This window comes from Lytechinus variegatus, chromosome 1 (genome assembly GCF_018143015.1).
Source record: "Lytechinus variegatus isolate NC3 chromosome 1, Lvar_3.0, whole genome shotgun sequence".
Classification (NCBI taxonomy): Eukaryota; Metazoa; Echinodermata; class Echinoidea; order Temnopleuroida; family Toxopneustidae; genus Lytechinus; species Lytechinus variegatus.
In genome coordinates this window covers 86,232,466-86,253,537 of record NC_054740.1, presented here as the reverse complement: position 1 = coordinate 86,253,537, position 21,072 = coordinate 86,232,466, and the positions used below count along the sequence as shown (strand labels likewise).

The following is a 21,072-nucleotide window of genomic DNA, read 5'->3' as shown; positions in this document are numbered from 1 at the left end:
ACCTTTTACAACCTATTACAAACCGTGGCGAAAACTCGCTATGTTCACAAGCATTTGCTGCTCAGTGAGATACCCCCCTTTACTCGGTTTTTGAACTTTCATTATTAAAGAGCAATTCCTTTATAAGGCCTCTACCTTTGATCTTTAGCTACATCATTACCCTGCTATTTCTTTTTTCTTACAAAAGGGTCCATGAATGGTTTTCTTAAGATTTTACAGATATTTTTGGCTTCCCTGTTGTTACAGGGGAAATGGCCAGGGCTCTTACACCCTATATCTGGGGTTCTCAAACTTTTTCTTTAAAGGGCCCAATGAGACTCCAAGTAAACCTGAAAGGGCCAGGGTGAAGTGGATACTTAGAAGAAAAAAAATGTGCGCTAAGCGCAGACACTTATGGTCGAGTCGTAGAGGCTCTCTTGTGCAACCTGGCCCTTGTTTTTGGAGCACTTAATCCAACAGATTTATAACAGTTTCATATGGAACACAGGCAAAATTAGAAAAGATTTCAAAATACAGTGAGAGTCTGTATTAATGATGACAAAATTGTAGTACTTTGTTTGAAGGAATCTAGATTGTACCTATACATACCTGGTATTAAGGAGAGACAGATGATGTCTTGCAGTATCAATATTTTTTAGTAGTCAAAGTAGAATGAATAATAGAGCATGTCTGTTGTAGACTTTAACAGGAATGTCAGTCTCCTAGTCACTTTCAATATTGGAAAAGTGACAGTGCCTCAGTAACAAGTTGCTTGAACCTTGGTACAAAAGTTGAAATTGCCAGACAAAGGCAATGGTGCAAATGTTCACTGGTCAAGCAGGGGCCGCGGAAGTGGGGGGGGGGGGCAGGGCTGAATTGCACAAAAACATACAAATGACCATATGTATGATTGTGATTTTTTTTCATGGCCAGCCCCCCCCCCCCTTTGAAAACCGTTCCTCGGCCCCTGTCAAGGTACTTCGGTATGAGTTAGTTCTTTAAAATGTTCATTGTGGAAAATGCACTTTTGCACCTGTATGTATCCAAACATGATGAGAACAGCGCTGGCCATCTAATAAGAAAGTAGATCGAACAGACAGAAAAGACTCCACTAAACTTTGTTTAGTTAAATTTATTTGACTAACATTACTGTTATTACGGTTAGGTCTACATGGATACATAATGTAATCATATTGAGCTATGTTTCATATTGTGACTTAAAAGTGATGAAAAAAACCCAGCACAGTCTCGCGGGCCGGATAGAGAAACTCCGTGGGCCAGATCCAGCCCGCGGGCCGTAGTTTGAGAACCCCTGCCCTATATGTTTGCCAATTTCAGATATCTGCTTTAAAGCTACAATGTTACTGGTACATGACCATTTCCTAGAAGCAATCATACTTCAACTTTATGCTCGTATATTGTCATTTCATTTGTAGCACAATGTCATCACTCGTACTCATCACCTTACATCATCCCAATGATAGCATTATATAGCTAATCTGCTGCCCTCTACTGGTGCCTTACAGTTAGGTTGAACCTCTGCCTCGAAATGTCACCGAGAAGTTGTATATTGTAATGCACTGCAGCTGCAGGAGTGGTACTCACTCGTATTCATGCTCTGTAGTGCCAGGCAGTGCATGAATACACATAATCAAAGGGCCTCGCGCAGTGTGAGAATGCACATAATTGGACAGCTAAGTGTAATCACATACAAACACTATATGTGGTCCATATGTACTCACAAGTGTGGTCAAATTATGTTAATTCAAATTCTTTTCAGTGTTATGCATTTTCACTATGTGTTAAAGATTAGTTAGCCTAAAATATGATTTATGATAATCTCATCTTAATGAATATCCTTGCCACTGCAGCTGTAATTGATAAATCATAAGTAGGTCTATATCACTATTGAATATTTTTTTTTATTTGTAATAAAGAAATCAAGGCTTTTATCATGTATGTTGATGAGTCAGACTAGTAGAGCAAACAAATGTTCTATATCAGCTGTAATCATTCAAATTTGCATTTTTTATTCTATGATAATACAATTTATTAAGCCTCATAAAGATGATAAATTTCTAGAATTTGTTGCATCGATAACAGTTTGAAATTATATTGCACATGTTTTTTTAACACATGATAAGCTTATGCATTGTCAGTTTTACAAGTCATATTAAGGATAAGTTTTTATGAAAAGTAAGAGTGGTATTAATAGAAATGTTTGAAATCTTACAAAGAAAATATATATTATATAACAAATTGCATGAATCTTGCATTAAATCTACTTCAAATATTTCCAAAGGTGGTTAAAGTTTACTTCTTGAATTTGGACCAAGGTGTGTAGAATATCATTAGACAGGGTCTCTTTTCATTTTTAAATTCAGGTAGTCTCTGATATGCGCCCTTTAACTTTTAATACTTTTAGGCTTTAGCTGCATGCAATTTCACAAACTCCCCTTAGTATTTACTGTTCTCTCTTTGTTACATAGGAAATTGGAAACCTTGAAAAATTGTTCTTAAAAGACAAGAGCATTGCAAGTTGAATGGGAATTATTGAGACCATCCGAGTCTTTAAAGGGATGGTCCAGGCTGAAAGTATGTATAGCTTAATATATAGAGTAGAATTCACTGAGCAAAATGCCGAAAATTTCATCGAAATTGGATGCCAAATAACAAAGTTATTGAATTTTAAAGTTTAGCAAAATTTTGTGAAAATAGTTATATGTACATCATCTTGAATTTTCATTAGATGGGCTGATGGCATCTCATTCCCACTTTCCCTATTCTTATGTTATGAAATCATAATTGTTTCATTTTGTCATACATGTGTGAATAATGTATCTCCTTTATAATAAAATAAGTTGTAGCAATTAATATTCAATGCACTAAATCAGTTCTCAATCCAATTTTTTTCAGTTCTTGGTAGAAAAAAAATGAATAAACCTAATTTCATATCATAAAATACAAAAGAACAAGTGGGGGTGTGACATCAATTTGCTCATTGAATATTCATGAAGACATGCCAAGAACTGTTTTACTGATAATGCAAATCTTTAAAATGCCATAACTTTGTCATTACTTGTCTGATTTTGACCAAATTTTCAGTGTTTTGTTTGTCTAATTTTTCTTTATATGTTTAAATCAGATTATCTTCAGCCCGGAGCATCCCTTTAACGTCAAAATGTAGATTCAACTCATTTAATTAAAACAGAAATGTATGTTTTGTCATACGCACTATATTGGGCATTTATGTGGATTCCTTCATCTGCTTGTGGAAATGTACATGTACATGTATGATTACTACTAAGATTTGATATGAATAATTTAAAAACTTGAGAGAACAGAAAAGAGAAAAGGTTGAAATTGGAAGAGTACACAAGGTTCCATGCTCGGTGAGATATTTTATGAGCCGTGTAACAGTCAGTATGTTTCATATTATTATATAACGAATCTAATTATATTGATTGATAAAGAATTGATAAGAACGCTTTTCACAAAATCCTGACTTTCGCACTTGTCCTGTTTGTTTTTTATGGTAGGAACTCGGCAGGACAGCATTTTTGCTGGTAAAGGCCAAGCTGGTATATAACCAATTACCTAGGAAACATTTTTACGTCTAGGTAAATCAGTCATAGTGGCTGACCTTATAGACGACAGATATTACTCTGGAGCCTTTTTATCAAAGTGGAGACAATGGCAGAGTGAGGATTCGAACTCACAACCTTGGGATTATGAGTCCAATGCTCTAACCACTGGACCACACAACCTGTGTAGTCCAATGGTGTAAATACTTACTGCAGTATATAGAAAGTTAAATCACTCACAATGAACAAGATCAAAGGACAGTGTGTTTATGAAGTATCACCCCCCCCCCCCACCCAACCGTCCACCTTCATTTTTCTTTACCCTTTCGGTTTAGAGGTCTTTCATTTTCTGCCGGTACTCTCAGTATGTAATTTGATCCAATTCATTGGCCATTAAATAAACATGGAGGATAGTTTGTAAACACATACATGAATCTGCTGTGTATAGCAAGGTTAATTTCATAGAGAAGGCAGACTAGGGGGGCACATAAAAGGGCGACTCCTTTCCATTGGGCGTATCTCTAAGTGCTAGCATAATACAGCATGTTCCTTAAACACGAAAATGGAAATTTATGGTGCATGCTACCAATGATTCACCCATTAAGAAATAAGTATTCATAAAATATTGACAACGATGTTGGTGATGATGGTGATGATGATGATGATGATGGCAATGATGATGATGGTGATAGTGGTGATGATGATGATGATGGTAATGATGATTGTGATGGTGTGATGATGATGATGGTGATGGTCTTTTTTTCAAAAAGGTACAAGGCCCCACCCCAAAGTGACAACCATCTAGTCTTCTGTTTCTTGTCACTGAAAATCAACTGATTCAAAAGGGGGAAAAATTGAAAAATATCCTTAAATGCATCTGAGCTATGATATCAAGTCATGTTTTGAACATGATCAAGTTCTTATGTCTGACAAAAACAGTAATTCTAGGCTGAGCACTAATTGCTTACATAGAAAGTTGCTAAAATAATACAAGTATGCATATATATATTTTTTTTATAATCTGCTTAAAACATGGAGTGTGGATGTATAGGGTCAAACCTTATTTCTGAATACCTTTTATCTACTCTGAAACAAAAAGTTGTCATAAGCCATGCAACAGTTGAAATGCAGAAATATGCTGAACTAACTCAATTGAAAAACTTTAATCTGTAATACTAGATATCTCTGAAATATCACATTTATTAAGTCATGGTGTCTGATTTATATAATTACACGAAAAAAGCTTATAGACTAATTATCATTTGAAGTGGTTTGAAAGGCCTGTTAAAGCCCTAATGATTGCATTTAAAGTCCCAATTCTATCAAGGGTGAAATATATGAATATTTGAATATTTCTATTTCAAGTATATTTGATTGTCTCTGAAAATTGATGCAGGATATGATAGCTTTCAAAATCAGATATTCAGATTTAGAGATGCACAGCCAGAACATTTTGTTTGCATAAAATGTAATCACATTGTTCTTTGCGACACCCCCATTGTATGAAATGGTACTGCCTCAGTGAGACAGGCCTCAATTCATCTCCACAAACCCACTTAGTATGCACGTTATCAGCCGCTGCAATTCCTCATTACCTCCACTATGTGATGCTCAGTAATTCTGTATGCATTCAACACACACAATACACACACACACACTCATCATGCACCACCCTTTCAATTCTCTATCCCTTTCTCTCACGTTTTCTCATTTTCTGCCGGTTCCTCTCAAGCTCTCCCTCTCTCTCGTACACTCGTTCGCATACTGTCTGTCTCATACATGGGGTATCGTTGATAACTTGGTCCACACATTGGATCTCCATTGCTATGTGCCATCATCGGGAGAAAGCTGTTGACATGATCAAATTCATAGAAAAGAAGATATTGCTGATGCCACTTTTTGGAATGATATCCAAATCCGCTGTGTGAAAGTTGTTTTTGGCTTGGAATTTCTGTCCACAAGATTCTGTATCAGAACGAGGGAACCGCCTCCTTGGGGGAAAGGTGGTTGATTGGGGGGCAAGTGTGCCTCATGGGCATGGCATATGAGATAGGAGTACCCCGTCGTGGTTCCTCACGAATCACTCGCAAGAGGACGATACCTGCGCATTGGAAAACCCAAGGGGAATTGGAAGCCTACTGGTGCTAGCTGACATGTGCATGTATAATGAATGGAGTGACACTGCCTACGAACAGCTCTGGCATGAAGAATACATTCACATCTTCTACTGATAACTTGATGCGATTGTGGGCTCAGTCTTGCAACAGGGTCTTCAGCTCAAAGACACATAATTTCCTAATCCCAGGTGTACACACAGTGCTTGTGACATTATCATCATCATCCTCCAACAAATTCCTTGTAACCGTTGCCGGCACTTTTGAGATCTTGTCATTCAAGGTGAACTCAAGCGCAGCATTCTTTTCTCTTTTATTGTGACAGTACCATTCCAGAAGATATTACATTCTTACTTTGAAATGTGCTACAGCATTATTGGAAAAGACTTATTTTATGGAGATTACAATTAGGAGGTTACCTTACATGAACAGATTTTGCAGAACATCTCTCTCTGCAGCTTGATTTATCATTTTAAAGTGAAATAACATATGACGGATATGGACCACACTACCTGTGACATGTTATCTCCCAGACAACAACTAACCTGAACCTAAGAAGTGAATATAGAAGGCCTGATTTTCCAGTAGATACTTTTCAAGAAAAAAAAAGGCATTAGTAAATTATATTGCACATCCTCCAAAGAAGCTTTCATAACACAAGTGCATCTTATCGAGAGATAAAGAAGTGCAATTGAATGCATTCAAGTTATATACTATAGAAAAGCAAGCAACAGATCTCTTTTACAATTGTATATAGATATTCATTTGAATTTACTTCCAAAGTTTTTGCCTATGCAATTTATGTTTGTTTCTTTTTATTAAAAAAATTTGCGTGTATTTTTTAATTTTGAGAAATTTTTTTTTGGTGCCTCATGATATATATATATATTTCTTTTAATAGTGATTGATTTTGAAAAAAAAAATATTGTTTCATTCTGCTGCTTTCTGATGTCTTTGTTAATCTTCCACTGAAGCAAATCATTGGGTTTTGAATTTGAGTTGATATGTACATCTTCTCATGAACAAAGACCGTGGCTTACAAGTAAATGATGCACATAAGCACACCGATCAAGAACTGCAGTATTTCATGTTCATCATTCTGAGTAAAGTGCCCAGAGAACTCTTTGCATACATGCACAAACTGCAGACACCTGTGAACTCACTGGAAAATAAATCTGAACACTGATTCCTCAGAGTTTTCTGAAAGCTCTTCAAAAGCTATACTGCAGGCTCTAAAGCCATTTAGGTCAGTTTGACTCTGTAAGGTTGTGGATTATTCATCTAATCTAGTCGATATGGAAAGTGATACATCTATGCTGGAATAAGGAGACATTCCAAAACAATATTCTGATTGTGTACATCACAATGACATGGGCAAAGCGAGACCGTGGATCGTATTCATCTGTCAGTCAGTTTGATCCCGATTACCACATGTCGACGGACGAGGTATGTTCTTCTATACTTAAAACAAAGTCAATAATGCATTGTTCTGCTTAAACTAAATACTGTATTTATTTCTTTTAAACATCACGACACGATGTTATGTTTAACAAATCATTTCAGTTGGAGTTTGACTACCCTAAATCTATCTTTTTTTCTTCTTCCCTTCCATTAATTTTATAACAGCACATACTACAAGACAAGTAACTTGCATATTCTCTTTTTTATTTGCAAATAATTATATTTTGCATTCAGCACTAAATATTGTAAAAAGTTATCTTTGTAAACTTTTATTGGTTAGAATGGAGAGACTAAATATCATCAGTAATTTTCATTCTGAATGAGAAAGGTGATGAATTTGAATTTCATGTATTATAATGAAGGGATTGTCAAGCTTAATCCTCCCCTAATATATTTTGATATCCAGCGCAGTCTGCAAAAAGGAAAAAAAAGATCATTTGTTGCTGTTACATACTAGAAGTACATGTATGTGTTTCTACAATACCCCAAAATCAATCGGCTTTTGGTTTAATGAAGTTTTACTTTTGAAATGACCATTTTAAGCTTAAAAGCCATCATTTTACAACAGATTATTCTTATTTGTGTAATTCTGTATGGAATTTTACCCCTGCCTCTTTTCTGTTGATGATGAACATACCATGATTAATTGCACAATCGTAAGTGCAGTTACTCCTACACATCAACAATAATATTGCTTCAGCAATAACGAGCCATGCCAATGAAGGAAGAAAATCAATGATTACGACACTTCTGTTGGAGATACACCCATAGCCTAGAGTTATGAGGCTGTAATCAACAAAGGGGAGTATGTATTCATGGTGTGTGATTGTTTTGCTGATATCTTTGCAATGGCTGCTTTTTGTATTTGATTTGCATTATGAAAGCAGGTTGAACATGAGCTTTTACTAAAACCAGGTCATTCATATTTATGATGAAAAAAATAGATTGGAATAACCCTTTGCTTTAATATAAGAAAAGGAACCACTCATGTGCTTTGTTTCGTTTTAATGGCTACCAATTCTAGGCCTTTTTTGGGAAAGATTGAGCTTGATCTTTGAAAAACCATCTGCAGATTATTCATGATATGTGTAAGGGTAATATTTACACATGAATCAAGATTATCAAGAGTAAACACGAAGATTTTACACAAGAAATAAGTATTGATGGTAGAATTATTTTTTGTTCACACTATTTTAGGGATAGGTTTATGATGGTGAATTGGGTTTCTGATCACATATATTTCTTAAACATTAAAAAGTAGTTTGGAATATATATGTATGATCACAAAAAACTACTTTCATGAGGTAAATTGGGAATGATGCAGATGCAGAAAATCTAGCGCTTTCTATCTACAATTTAGTTGCAATTTCAGAGGTGCAATATATATTATCCCAGACCCAGATGCTGTTTCTAGTGGTTAGTGCATTCAATGAAGATTACAAATTAAGAATTTTTTATCCAAGGCATATAAGAGATTTCTGACTGAAGAAGGCGATTCTATAAAATGCTGGTTCCTCTGATTTTATTCTCTCAAAATTCCAAGGGATGTTTTCTGAATGTTTTGCAGAAGAAAATGTCTTAGACCAGTGTGTGAATACTCTTACTTGTTCCAAGCAAGGATTGTAATTGCCTTCATGGATGATTTCCGTTTTAAGTCTGCTTTGTGACAGCTCGCGTACGAAGCTAAAAACCAGGTGAAAGAGTAATGGGGTGGAAAAATGACAAGAAACTGATTGCTTAAACAGACCAAACAAATTTGAGACAAGCCAGTCATCCCAAATTTTGCGATAAACAACAAAAAATATGCGATCCAGAATGGGTCATGATTACTGCAAGATACGTTTGGAATTCATGGAACTTTATGCCGTGGAAATTATTAAAATTTTATGGCACTGAATGGTGTATCGAAAGAAAAGATGTGTTAGATGAGTAATAACTATATGTAAACAGTGAGGAGAGATTATAAGAGTTCATTCGGAAGTGTGTATGTATCAGGAATATGGCGTCATTCATAATGAGTGTGTCTGCTATGGTGACATGGGTGTTAGGATAGGAAAAGAAAATCTGACTCATGGGGTTTCAGACATGTATACACAGCTTATAGAGATTGAAAGAGGAAGGGATGGGTACATGTAGGGGTGCATGGGTAGCAGGAGCATTTGCTAATATTGGTGTTATTCGAATTCAGGGGCTTACAGTGTGAAAGCATTAATCTAATTGAAATTTTAAACTAATTGATATAATAAAATTCCTTCTGAAAATTCACATGAAAATATAGATTTAATTTTTTCAAAGAGTCGTTATTTTTGTTTCTTGGGGAAGGGGTGATGGGGTTATTTTAAGGATGGTTTATTTGATGGACTTAAAATTTTGTTTGGTTTTATGATTTTATTTTACCTGTTTAGCAGTTTTAGTGTATGGTATTAATTTGTTAGCTCATCTGTGGACTACTTCATGAAAATTGTCAGCACTGACAAGTAATCATTCTCTGGCGGTTGCCATGGCAATTATCAGAGGCCAATCCTTCTCAACCAATCAGTGACCTCGAATCAAATCAGCACAGGCAGTTGTTACTGTAAAAATGATGGTGTACCCCCTCCTCCTAAACATGATCATAGACTTTTGATGCAGTAATGTATACTTCATCCACTTTCATTTTCTAAATTCATACCTGTACATTTTAATTGGCATTGATTGAAGTACAATCCGTTCTCCCTTATCCGGCCTCCCCTTATCCGGATCTTTCTATTATTCGGACACACACTTGCAGAGATATCTTTTTTTTTCAATCAAGTACGGTAGGAAGTTAGATCTCAATCTAAAATCATTATTCCTATGCAAACTCTGATTTTGATTATAATGCATTATCCAATATAGTCTACAACCCACATTATTTTTTTAAAACTATCTTATCCAAATCACCATAAGAAAATAGACAGGATAATTTTCCATTAAATCAGGTCACATTTACAGCGATTTTTTTTTTTTTTTGAAAAAGAAATAAACATGTCTCGCTCAGGCCTCGTATTGCATTATGGAAAGCGCAATCTATCATGTTTGAGCCTACAGTCAACATTAATAGTTGCTGATTATGCAAAGCTGTGATGATCTGATTTTTAAACTTAGTTTCATCAAGTCATTCTCTTTCTTTCAAGGCATGCTCGATGTATTCTTCAATCATTTCAGCAGGTAAATTATCCAAGAGTTTTGGCAACCAATCAATTTTATTATTGTAAAAAGAACCGCCTATAATCTGCCCTGACTGCAGTGCAATTCTGTCTATGTACGCCCACTAACAGTAGATTACATATTCCATTGGGGAGGCAGCTGCATGTATTTATTAATATTGGGTCCCTCAGATCCGAAGAGATCCCTTATCTGGATTGGTGCTGGGTCCAACGTGTCCTGATGAGAGAGGTCGGACTGTACATATTACCTCTATAATGTAAGGTGGAAAGTCACCATTACAGACAATTGTATGATCCATGGAATAAGATAGCATAATGGTGGTCGTTAAAGAAGGAAAAAAGATAATAACACAGAGGCACATTTTATCTTTTTATATGTAATATAATGCAGTATTTCTAGCAGGTAGTAAAATAAAAGAGTTGAGGGTATGATCAAATGTCTTTCTAGGCTCTATGCAAGCTGCACAATATGTGTAGATCACCTTCAGTTCAGTCAAGAATGCATGCAAAGTAACATTAGCTAGAAACATGAGGCGATGGAAATATCTGATTCTGGTTACGCCTCTGTTGTATGCACTAATATTGGCTGACAGTATACGAAGGGTAAGCTCTGATGCAGGTATCCTTGAATCCGACCACAATGTTTAATTATCATCACATCCAATCTAATGGCGAGGGATGGGCCGCAGAGACTGAATTCAGACTCCCCATATAATGGGACAGTACACTCTTGATTAACATAGCGGCAAGTCTTGTATTGCCATTACCTCTTCCCGCATCCAGGATTAAAAGAAAAATTACACAGTCAACTCTAGCATTACTCATGATTATGTTTTGCTGCTAGTGTGTCAAAGAAATTTACATGTGTAGGGGTACTTCTATTGGGTTATTTTTCTGGGGGGGGGGGGGTTTCACCACATTGTTACACCATTTTGATTTTGGGCAACTTACCTCCATGTTTAGTACAATCAATTCAGGCTATCGGTAGTAAATAACAATTTTTTGTCAAGTTTGCTCATGTGCAGACCCCAAAGGGGACTAGTAATTAGTAAATAATATTAGGTAGCTGGTATTTTGGACATATTTTAAGGTTAATACCTCCTTCAAGAATTAAGGCCTTGATAGCAATGAGAGTGCTAATTCAGGTTTTAATCCTCATCTGCATGCATAATCAATTATAGAAGATTATCTTATGAAGATATGAAACAATGTCCATATTTCACCATGTTTTCTGAAATGTGAATCTTTCTCTTCCATGAGTATTTCTTTAAAACTACAGCAGAATTTTTTAGTATGTCATTTACACTTTACATTTTCTGTATCGTTTCTCTGCCAATTTTGCTACAGACACAATTTCTGATTCCATTACATCTTTTCTTATCACCTTTCTATTACCTGGCTACTGCATGCCTAAATAGATATATGGCTATATATACATGTTGTTACTGATAAAGTATTAAAATGTTGAAATTAGGAAATCAGTGTGTTTGTGAGAGAGAGAGATCAACGAGAGACTATGAACATTTGTTTATTCAGAGTAAATTTCTGACAATTAGCGGAGACATTGAAAGCAAGCTTGGCAAACCAATATTAGAAGATGAATACCAATATAATTGAAAGAATTTGCATAATGAAGTCAAGACTAACTCTGTGATGCGTGATGAGTGGGTTCAACAGACTACTTGCACGTGTCTGAGTCACATGTAGTCTCCTGTCACTTTTTCCATGAAGAGTTTTATTGGGTGATTGCAAAGTTGAGCTAGAGCATGCTAAGGTGTGGTCAGTTCCCTTTTTTATAATGACTGATTTATTCCCCAGGAAATGGAAAATGTTGCCCAGACTAAATGAATCAATTGACCAGGGTAGTAATGATAGTACTTGAGTGCATAGCACCTCATATTGTCAGTGATTCTACAAACCAGCCTAAGCCTTGGCTGGTCTCCAAGACACGATTTTTAGAAAATAGTGTTCAAGGTTTGGATGTTTTGAAGACACCCACCCATAACTTCATGTTTAAAAGGAAGCCAGAGTAATTATTCATACCAAGCATAAATTCTATCTTTTTATAATATGCAATATTTTGTTCATAATTCAGATCTACTTTTTTCTATGAATTGAAGTGGAGGTATGCATTCTAGAAACTATTTTTATGAAAAAAACTAGTTTAGGTCATTTTATTAAACTGCATATCTTCAGGAGATTACTGTAGTGTAGAAATAATGGTTTAGGAGGCTTTGTAAAATCAAAGGAGGGGATAATTCAATTTGAAAAAATTATATTCCTCTCCTTTCCCTTATTCTTATTTGAAATTTGGTAAGTCATTACAGTTGAAGACATGCATAATACAAAAAGCTCAATTTTGAATATTGACCAAAAATTTATGCAGATTTATGCCGGTTTGTGAAATTACCAATGACATTGCTGAATAATAGTTGTCAGGGTAATATTGCTATTTTCATTGTAATTATTTTTTTTGTTATAATTGTTATTGTTTTGATTGCTGATGCCCAAAAACTTTTTTACCTTATTGATGCCAAAAATAAGATTGACCTAATCTAGTTCAATATATTTAGATTAGCCCCTGATCAAGCAGTAATCCTATTTATACATTTGGTTATTGTATTGATAAATAGCCATAGTTTCAAATTGTTTACAAATAATATCTTTCCTTTCCAATGATACCTGGTAACTCTAGTGTGGATGTAAGATTTCTCCTTCCAGATTATATTTGTGCTATTCATTTCTTGATGTAAAATTGTGTTTTGTTTATCAATTTTTTGCTCTGAAAGATTAGAATTAGATGTTTGAAATTAATCAGAAAGCCTGAAACTCTTGCATGTATAAGCTTCCTTACAATTATTTTCCTTTCTTATTTAGTATTTCCTGTCTGGATTACTGCTTTCCACTTCATTTCATATCAAATATTCCAAGAATGGGAATCATTTATGCCTGATACTCGCTTTCACTGTCTCCCAACTCGAGACACTGTGTATTATTCGAATTATTCAATTTGTCAGGATTAGAGTGAATGTATTTTGATACATTTTTTAATTCCACTTTGCTCAAATTGACTATTTACTGCAATATGAGTTTCATCAGTCTATGCATAATAATCCTTTAAGATTTTTGTAATATATTGTTTGCATTATCTCCATTACATGTATTTTAGGCTCGTCTTGTCCTATTTTGTCTTTAAAACCATTTAAAACCACTTTCAATTCCATTATTCATTAGGTTTTTATATGAAAATCTTGTAGAACTGTAGAACTAGGACTTCATTGTTGAATAGATATGATAGACATATAGGCAACATGTCAATTTGTTAGTAATCAGAATATGGCTAATTTTCAAAAGACACTTGTAAAATATATTATTGTCCCATTTAGCCTGACAGTGAAAAGTCCAAGTTACAAAATGAATTTGAAAAAGAAAAGAATGCTAGTTTGTTTAGAAAGAAAACACCCAGTATGAATATACAAGAAATGTAATCCCACTTGATTGCCATGAGAGATATGAATATGATGAGCATTTACAAATACAAGTTAAAACACTTATGGATGAGATGATATAGGGTTCCATCACACTATTATCAAATGCATTTACTTTGTGGATTTTGACATCCTTGATATGAAAACACTGACGTAAAAAAATCATGGGCATGAATATTTTGATCCATCTCTATGAATTCAAATGATGTCATTGCAAAATTGTTTGACATGGATAAAACAGGGGTCCTTTATGGGTTGTAGGATTAGTTTTAGGACTATTTGATTTTGGAATTGGTCTTGGGATATAGTGAATTGTATTGTATAGTAAATTTATTTCTCAAAGGCGCGATAGCTTAGTCGGTAGAGCGGGGGATTCGTATTCCGGTGACCCGGGTTCAATTCCCACTTGGTGCGCTAGTGCCCTTTGGTAAGGCATTAATCCTCAGTACCAGGTCCCTCGGAGAGGACCTTAAGCCGTCGGTCCTCTGGTTGCTTGCTTACAAGCATTCATGCTTTCTTAGCAGTCAGGTAAAAAAATCACCAATCACCACCAAAGGACCACTACCTGCGGTATATAAATCCTAATGTTGGAACTACTCAGTGAAATCATGATTCAATTCATCATTGGATTTCTAAAAATCTAATGATCATTTCTAACTTAGCTGATTTGTAGATAACTGCTTCCATCGAAAGGTGAAAAAAAAGGTATTCATATTTCGTAGGACATCTCAACATTCAGGTTATATTGGGATGTGTTGGAATGACTATTCTACTTAATGAAATTCATTTTCTCCACAATGCATGTAGAATCAACCGATCCAGTTTCTAATCTAAACCATTAACCTACAATGACCGTGTACATTTATATAGGGGAACAATATGTTCAATAACAACACATCTGTCTCCTAATCCTGTTACTAGAACAACAAAAGCTAAAATGTGTCAAAGAGGAAACAATTTCTGCACCTGTTGTTTTTTAATCTATTTTTAGGGGAGATGGCTTGTGTTTTCATATGGCCATATTCATTCTGTATAAGCTTATCTGATTTAACACACTTGAGTCTTTGAATCTTGAATTAAAGTAGGGTACTGACCATACAATAACTTTAACCCATTGGCTACTGCAACCAGATGGTTCCTGTACAAAGTATATGGGAATGAAGGAACTCGGTAGTAAACTGGCCAAATTATTATATGTAAAGAATACTAATATCACTTAGTGTGCTTCATAATCTTTTAAGCATTCCATTTAAAATATTTTAATCCCATTCATGGCTTGCATCCCCCTTACCTGGACAACTTATCAGCTGCGTTTTATGAAGACTTATTTATACCAAAGAAATGTGTTTCTTTTTCAAGACTTTTAGTTCGAACCGTGGTTGCAACTTTACATTGGTTGTAAAATTGAATTATAATTCTATAATGGGCCTTTAACGGGCATGCATTTGCATAGAATTCATATCAACATATTTTATTTTGGAAACTGCACAGTGGGTTTGGTTGAAAATAGTAAGAATAAGCTTTTAAAAATTCTTTAATGACTCTCTTCTGTGTTTACAGTATGATGTACAGTTCATGCTTATGATTTTATTTTAAGAAAATCGGTTGAGCTTATATCCCACATTGGATTAACCTCATAATATTCTTACTCCCATTGTGATAATAAGACGGGTAGCAGAACGAAAGAAAAAAATTCTTGCTGATGTGTCCTTGATTGCATATAATTAAGTTGGACGCTGGTGACCCAAGTTATTTGGAAAGCATCACGTAGCGCATGAGTCATGATATAAGATTGGCACCTTCAACACCATCATGCAGATTAAGAAATGATATGAATAAAGTTCTTTCTTTTCTGTTATCAGTGGTTTGCAGGTGTAAACCTTCCTTACTATGGCTACTGAAATATATGTAGGCATTATGACCAGATGTGATAACCAATAGGACTTTGACCTTACTGAAGAAAATGTGGGTTCAGTGTTCTATACACACACACACGCACACCCTTATACATATAGTTTTATGGGTTTTTTTTACTCTTGTATGAAGTATTTTAGAGATATCACCAAACCAAATATAACCAGTTCATTTATCACTCGGTGTCTCTAAGAAATCTATTTCAACAGGTTGACCAAATGTATCATCGTTCACCTGTCTTAGAGGAAATGTTGACTGGAGTTTGGAATCTTTGACTATATACAGTTTTAACGAAGCACTGGTTTTGCCATGTAATAACCAAATGACACTCTCTTATATATTTAAGCATAAAATTAATATCCTTCTAGTTCCTATGAGAAAAAATTGGATCAAATTATGACACATGATAAAAATGGAAAAGAATTGAATACTAATTTTTCATCACTAAACAGGACAATCTTTTGTGTCCACTAAATACACTGAAGGAAAGATTCATTCATAATGACTGCCAATTGACTTGACCTTTTGTGACCTATACAGAATAGATCATACACTTGTCATCAAATTTTGAAAGAGAGAGGTGTACAGAAGCTGTCATCCAAAATGAAAGATGTAGTTACCATGACAATAGATGAATCAACATACTTGGGAGTATATTACAGAATAGGTGCTGATTTGCGGCATCTAACTGTGAAAGCAGGATCCTTGACATTAAAAAAAAGCCAGTTTGCACATGTAGAGAGGATGTGGAAGTGGTTTGTCAGTGTTATCACTCTGCATATTGTGATTTGTCATTGTGTGGTGAAATAAAATAGAAAGTTGCAGAGTTTGGTAGCAATTTTGACATTCATTCACTGCATATAATCCCAGGAGAGATTACACTACAGTACTGAAAACTATAGTTCGATTTGACAAATCTCATTAAATAAACTCTCAATGTTTAGAGTAAAACTTTGTTTTTACTTATTTTGAAATATTAATGTTTTAAGTAAGTTAGCAATTGCTCTTCATTTTATTTGAATTCCCAAAGGCATCATCTTCTTTGAAACTGTCAATTATGTAGATTTAGGATTGTATATTTTGTTATTGTAAAGAAATGATGATAATATGAAATATCTAATACATTACATTTAAAAAGTGTTTGGAAACATAATTACATTAAAGCAATGACTGCAAAAAAGCAAAGTGAACATTATTTTATGTGTTCAGTTTATCTCTTTCACTGATACTGTAGTACATGTTGTACAAGATAATAGATTGCTATAGAAAATACCCTGTGCCCCCTCCATTATCCACAATGCTTATGACACAGTCATACTGAAAAACCAGACTTCACTCCAACCAAAGCTATTATGTTATTTCAAATGACTTATTTTCATGAGTTTTGAGTCTGATTCATTGGTGTAACTGTAGCTACCATTTTCCCAGTTTAACTGGTACTAGCTTCCTACTTCTGGTAGAGACAGGGAACTTGGGGATGAATGGAGAAATCATGTTCATCTGAACCAATTTGCACGAAACCTTTTAGGCTATGCAAACACCCAGCAGTGGAATATTTCTTAAAAATCAATTTGTCAATTCATTACTGTCACGCTTTGATCAAACATACCAGACAGTTCATTGTCATGTCATTTTACTTTCCTTTCCACGATGGACTCTCGGTTCCACAATAGAATATTAAAAATTCTGCATGTGTCATTCGAGTGAGCGAGATGGGCATTTTATTTCCTATGCTATTAATTGCTTAGACATTGATGGAGATTCATTTATGTCTCACAGGTTAGTGTGCGTTAATTAATCTGGTGTGGCTCTTCTGACAATTAAAAGTGAAGTTTAATTGATATTGCATGGGTAATAAAGTCATACTTTTTTAATGTAAAGCTTTCTTAACATTGCACATTGTGGAAATTTGACAGCTCCACTGCTCAAAGGGAATTATGACTCTTCTATGCATTGGACGTGCACCATGTACTGCTTCATTAAATCAACATACATAGTTTGTATTGATTTGTGTAGGCCTATATAAAAGCAAATCCATTAGGGTTTGTTCACATGATATGATAAATAAAAATGTAATTTTTATGTATTTCTATAGAAAATGGGATTTAAAGACGAATCTCCAATGGAGCATATATCTGAGTGTAAATCTATCTGCATGTAATGGTATTTTTGTTAATAAAAAAAGTATATAACTCGGCATACAGTGCAATTGACCTATCTGTGCCATGGCATCTCCATGCAGGACATTACCTTAAGTAGGATATTACCCAATATTCTGGGTTATGATGAGTGATTTCGTTGACATGTGACCAGTTTAGAATGGTCACATGATTGTTATAATATCCAGCATTTAATAAATGAGGGTTTCCATACAAGTGCCTCCATGCAGGCAGGGTGTTTACATGTAGGTTCTGGAACTCTGATTTGCCATGTCATGATAAGGTGATTTTAAATGAAATGACCGAAGTCATTCTTTCATTTGCATGGCTCGTATAATAAAATATTCAGTTATTTTAACATCTAGGTCTTGTAGCATAAATTGATGCCATCATTATTTACAATCACAATCTTTTCTTACACCATTTATCACAGCCTTTCAGTTCTAAAAGGAAATGTTCAAATGATTGTATCATTTCTAAAGCACTAAGTCATGTCAAACATGATAACATTTTTTGTACTTGACCTAGTAATATCAACTTGTATAAACCTTAGAGTGCATTGATTTTCTGCTGTATATAGAAGCATTTTGTTCATGAGACCTTGGGCCATGCATGTTGCACGTAATCTTTCTCATTTCACCTACTATGTCTTTCACTCTTTCTCCCTGGCTTCTGAATTTATCATGAATTCATGGTCGCTGTATATGAGAGAGCGGACATGACGTGTTCTGTCATTATGAATGATCCCCGTAATGCGCTAGACGAGGGGCGCAGGCAACATTCGTTTGGGTTATTACAGCACCGTTACCAAATTCCATGCCGAGGTTTACAGGGAGCAAGCACGGCCCAGCCAACGTGCAAGTTCTGATTATTTGTGTGAAATCGTTGCCTGGCTGCCAATTTATTCACTGCCTCACCACGGCGGTAGACGGCTCATCTGTAGACTCCCCCTGTGTCAAACACACTTTTTTTTTCATAGCCACACTCTCCCCCTCTGCAGCCAGGGAACAATCCAGCTTTTATATACCTCCACTCACTACCATACACACTCATCTACACACTCAATATAGTGGTCTGACTATGCGTATAGAAAAACACTGTGTACTTGTACCTCACACTGTCCGCCATTTTCTTTGACTCTATTTGCATGCTATATTTAGCTGCTCTATTCGCTGGGTTCTTTCTCTCAGCTTGGCCTCCTCTCCTCTTTTCTCTCTCGCTCTATGTCTCTTGATTCTTGAATTTGTCACTCTGTCTCTCAATTTCCCTCTTGCAATGTGCGTCATCTAATCTCCAGGCTCCCTTTTATTACTGCAAAACAGTATATTAATGACTATATTTATTGTGGATTGAAACTCTTGATGGTACAGATGGTTTAGAAAGTGTTTGATTTGAAGTTAATGTCCCTGGTAGACAAGACTTTATTTATTAAATCTTTGATTTTCAATATATTTACATATTTACCCGATTTTATTTCTTTAATTTATTTTACAGATTCATCAATTGGTCCCTGAGTGTAATTTACTAACTTTTAATTAGAAGGCAACGTATAATCTAAAGGAATGTTTAGGTGAACACCCAGTGTAGTTCATACATTGATTTACATGTACTTCTAATTTATAATAAATGTATAAAGAAGAAAATCTGTCTTCATTTTCACAAAAATCTGCTAGTTTTAATTTTCTTACGAAACCTTAAATATAATTATGAAGCAATTCATAATGACTAGTAATCATATGGTAGCAATATATTGATTCTGTATTTATCAACAAGTCCACATCTACTATTGATGTACATGTACCTTTGGAGAGGTACACAAATTTTCTTTAGTCAAGGTAAATCATTCAATTTGCATATTGCCAATATTTTTTTTCTTCACTCTTTTATATGTATGTAGGCATAGCTTTGGTAAAACTGGACAATTGCAAGGTTTCTTTATGATGTTCCTTACATGACTGACCCAATAAAATAAGCGACAAAAGGGGCCTTTTAAAAATAGATACATTGTAAATAAAAGGGAATAGTACAGTAATTAAATGTCATATTAGCAATTACAAATTAAGATGAATTTGATATTGTCCATGTAATTTCCTGCAACTGGCATGAGTGGTAAGAATTAGTAATACCCTTTTATAAAAGTGATTTTCTCATTATTTTTACACAAAACTTGTTCAACTGGCTTTTTGTATTTTGATAGTCGATGGAGCCCTGCAGAAATGATAAAGCTTCGTCCCATGTATTTCCCTTGTATGTCTAGTATCATAGTGGTATATAATTTTTTAATTAATGACAGAAATTTTCATGACTAAGTTCACATCTACCCTTGATAACTTTAAATTCTAGGAACGTACTAGGTTGAATGAATTATTCTATTCAGTTCTATTCACATTAATATAAGTATTCGATTTAAGCTTCTTAATGTCTATACAGGTGAGTTTACTTATTTTTATGACTTATGTATTTTGATACATGGCAGTAGCCAGAAATACACTTGCATGTTACTGGAAAAATTAAAAACAATATCTACAAAATGAAGCAAGCAAATTAGTAGATTAAAGAAAGATAATGAAGCATAGAACAAAGGAAACAAAGTAACCAGCTGACACTGTTAGTTGCATTTTTTTGTGTGGCAGTCTATATCTATGGAAAAAAATTAAGTCTACCTTTAATTAATGGAAAAAATGAGTTTACAACAAGCAAAAGTAAAATATGATTTTGAATTGAATGTAATATATGAAATGAATGAGCCAGATAAAAACATGTGACAGTCAAGCTTGGCCCATTATGATCTTAAAATTCAGTGATAGGGGAAAAATAACACTGGATATTCAGATTTCCTATGATATAAATAACCCTTTAACGCTTTATATTCTTCCTCTACACTTGTACAGCTGTACGACCGATAGCTTGTGAATATAATAAATGTGAATTTGAAGGGAGCCATGATAGTGTTAACCTGTAATGGTTTACACCAATGTACCGTCTATGTGGCTGGGAGCAAACACAGTGCTATTTGAAAATTGATTTTAAATCAATGGCAAATCTAGGCAGAGGCAAAGGGGCATACATGTATGCCCCCCTATGTATTTTGAGATTTGCCCTATTAAACAGCCAAATATAGCTTAATCTAAGAAAATGAAAATCCATATTTTATTTTTCAAAAAAGAAATCTAATGATACTCCAA

At 34.7% G+C, this 21,072-nt stretch overlaps 1 protein-coding gene across 2 annotated transcripts in view; it reads left to right on the top strand.

Moving 5' to 3' along the window:
* The first annotated feature begins 4,277 nt into the window (after positions 1–4,277).
* Positions 4,278–21,072, top strand: part of LOC121426295 (voltage-dependent L-type calcium channel subunit beta-1-like) — a 55,989-nt gene continuing 39,194 nt past the window's right edge. Inside the window, exon 1 of one of the 2 annotated variants that reach the window (XM_041622539.1) lies at positions 4,278–7,123. In XM_041622539.1, the coding sequence (XP_041478473.1) occupies positions 7,043–7,123 (81 nt within the window). In that variant the 5' untranslated portion in view covers positions 4,278–7,042. The remainder of the gene's footprint in view (positions 7,124–21,072) is intronic. The other variant, XM_041622545.1, reaches the window with a different exon arrangement.